This window comes from Myzus persicae, unplaced genomic scaffold, assembly GCF_001856785.1.
Source record: "Myzus persicae strain clone G006 unplaced genomic scaffold, MPER_G0061.0, whole genome shotgun sequence".
Classification (NCBI taxonomy): domain Eukaryota; kingdom Metazoa; phylum Arthropoda; class Insecta; order Hemiptera; family Aphididae; genus Myzus; species Myzus persicae.
The window spans coordinates 1-1,855 of NW_019102957.1; the positions used below are offsets into that span (position 1 = coordinate 1).

The 1,855-nt window shown below is 31.6% G+C and overlaps 1 protein-coding gene across 1 annotated transcript; it reads left to right on the forward strand.

Moving 5' to 3' along the window:
- Positions 1 to 105: 105 nt before the first annotated feature.
- LOC111033480 (52 kDa repressor of the inhibitor of the protein kinase-like) lies at positions 106 to 1,708 on the forward strand (the record flags this gene model as incomplete). The annotated part of the gene is made up of 3 exons (XM_022314233.1): positions 106 to 1,263; positions 1,379 to 1,410; positions 1,506 to 1,708. Coding segments are annotated over exons 1-3 (1,393 nt in total), but the record flags the coding sequence as incomplete, so codon positions are not given.
- Between the last annotated feature and the right edge of the window lie 147 nt (positions 1,709 to 1,855).

A 1,855-nucleotide genomic window follows, 5' to 3' on the forward strand; every position in this document is an offset into this window, starting at 1 on the left:
GGTCGTGGAAAACAAAAATTAGGAAAACTTGTTTTAGAACATTTTTCAAATTGGAAAAAAGCTATTGAAGAATTCAATAAACATGAAAATACAAATTACCATAAAATGTCAGTTTTGAATGCTGACAATTTGTTATCTGTATACAACAAAAATAAAGATTCTATTGATGTGCAGATAAATAATAGTTTAAAAATGGAAATCCAACAAAATCGCAAGAAAATACTACCAATTATTAAAACTATTATTCTGTGTGGTCGTCAAGGAATAGCCTTAAGAGGCCATAGGGATTCAGGACCAATTGATCTACAACACAACACTAATGATGGTAACTTTCGAGCTTTGTTAAGTTTTAGAGTTGAGGGGGGTGATAAAGAGTTAGCTGACCATTTAAAGAATGCTCCTCGAAATGCATCATATCTTAGTGCAGACATACAAAATGAAATAATAGATGTATGTTTTGATATAATTCTAAAACAAATTGTGAACAGAGTAAATAGTGCAAGATGTTTTACAGTCTTAGCTGATGAAACTACAGACATTGCTGGTATTGAACAATTTTCCCTTTGTGCTAGATATTTAGACAAAACAAAAACGATAATGAGAGAAGATTTTTTAAAATTTGTTCCTGTTAGTGATGTCACTGGAAAGGGATTAGCGACTACTCTTCTGACAACTTTGGAAGAAATCGGGATTGATATGAAATACCTACGTGGTCAAGGGTATGATGGGGCTGCATCCATGAGTGGACAATTCAATGGAGTCCAAGCTCATATTATTAAACATTACCCTCTCGCACATTATATACACTGTAGTTCCCATAGTCTCAATTTGGCTATTTCAGATGCTTGTAGTATTCAGTCAATAAGAAATTGTACTGGAACTATTCAAAAAGTGTGTGTTTTTTTTAAATACCCAAAAAAAAAAAATGTAATATCTGAATCAATAGCACGTGTATGTTCTTCGTCAACCCATAGCCGTTTGAAACTGTTATGTACAACAAGATGGGTAGACAGACATGACTCAATAATTATTTTCCTCGAATTATTTGATGCAATAGTTGATAGTTTATCAGAAGTATGTACTTGGCTTGATAAGGATGCTTCATCAGGAGCATACCAATTGCTGTGTGCTATAAGACAACCAGAATTTATATTAGCAACTTATATACTGGGACATGTGTTGAGTTTGAGTTTACCATTAAGTAAGTTTCTTCAGACAAAGAATATAGATCTAGTTGAAGCTATTCAAACGGCTGACGATGTAGTAAATATAGTTAAACAACTAAGATTAAATGATAAAAATGAATTTAAAATTATATTTAATAATGTAAAATCTAAATGTGATGCCTTAAACATTGAAATATCTATTCCTCGTACAGCTAACAAGCAAAAAAACAGATGCAATGTCCAGGTTGATTTGCCTGAGGACTATTACAGAATATCTTTATTCATTCCATTTGTAGATCATTTTTTAAATCAATTAAATGATCGATTTTTATGTCATAGATCCGTAATTGAAAATTTTAACTTTATTTTACCATCGTCCAATTATGTAGATAATGAAGAAAAAATTAAGCAGCTAGTTGAGATGTATCAAGGTGATTTGGATTGCAGTGTGTTAGCAGCTGTGAGTGAAATTAAAATTTGGCAACAAAAATTTATGGGAACCAAGGATTTACCAAAAAATGCTATAGACGCTCTAAAAAAATGTAACATATCGATTTTCCCTTCTACTTTCAAACTTTTACAGATTTTAGCAACTCTCCCAGTTACAACTGCTAGCAGTGAACGATCTTTTTCAACGTTAAAAAGATTGAAAACATATTTACGAAACACCACGAGTGAAAATAGATTAA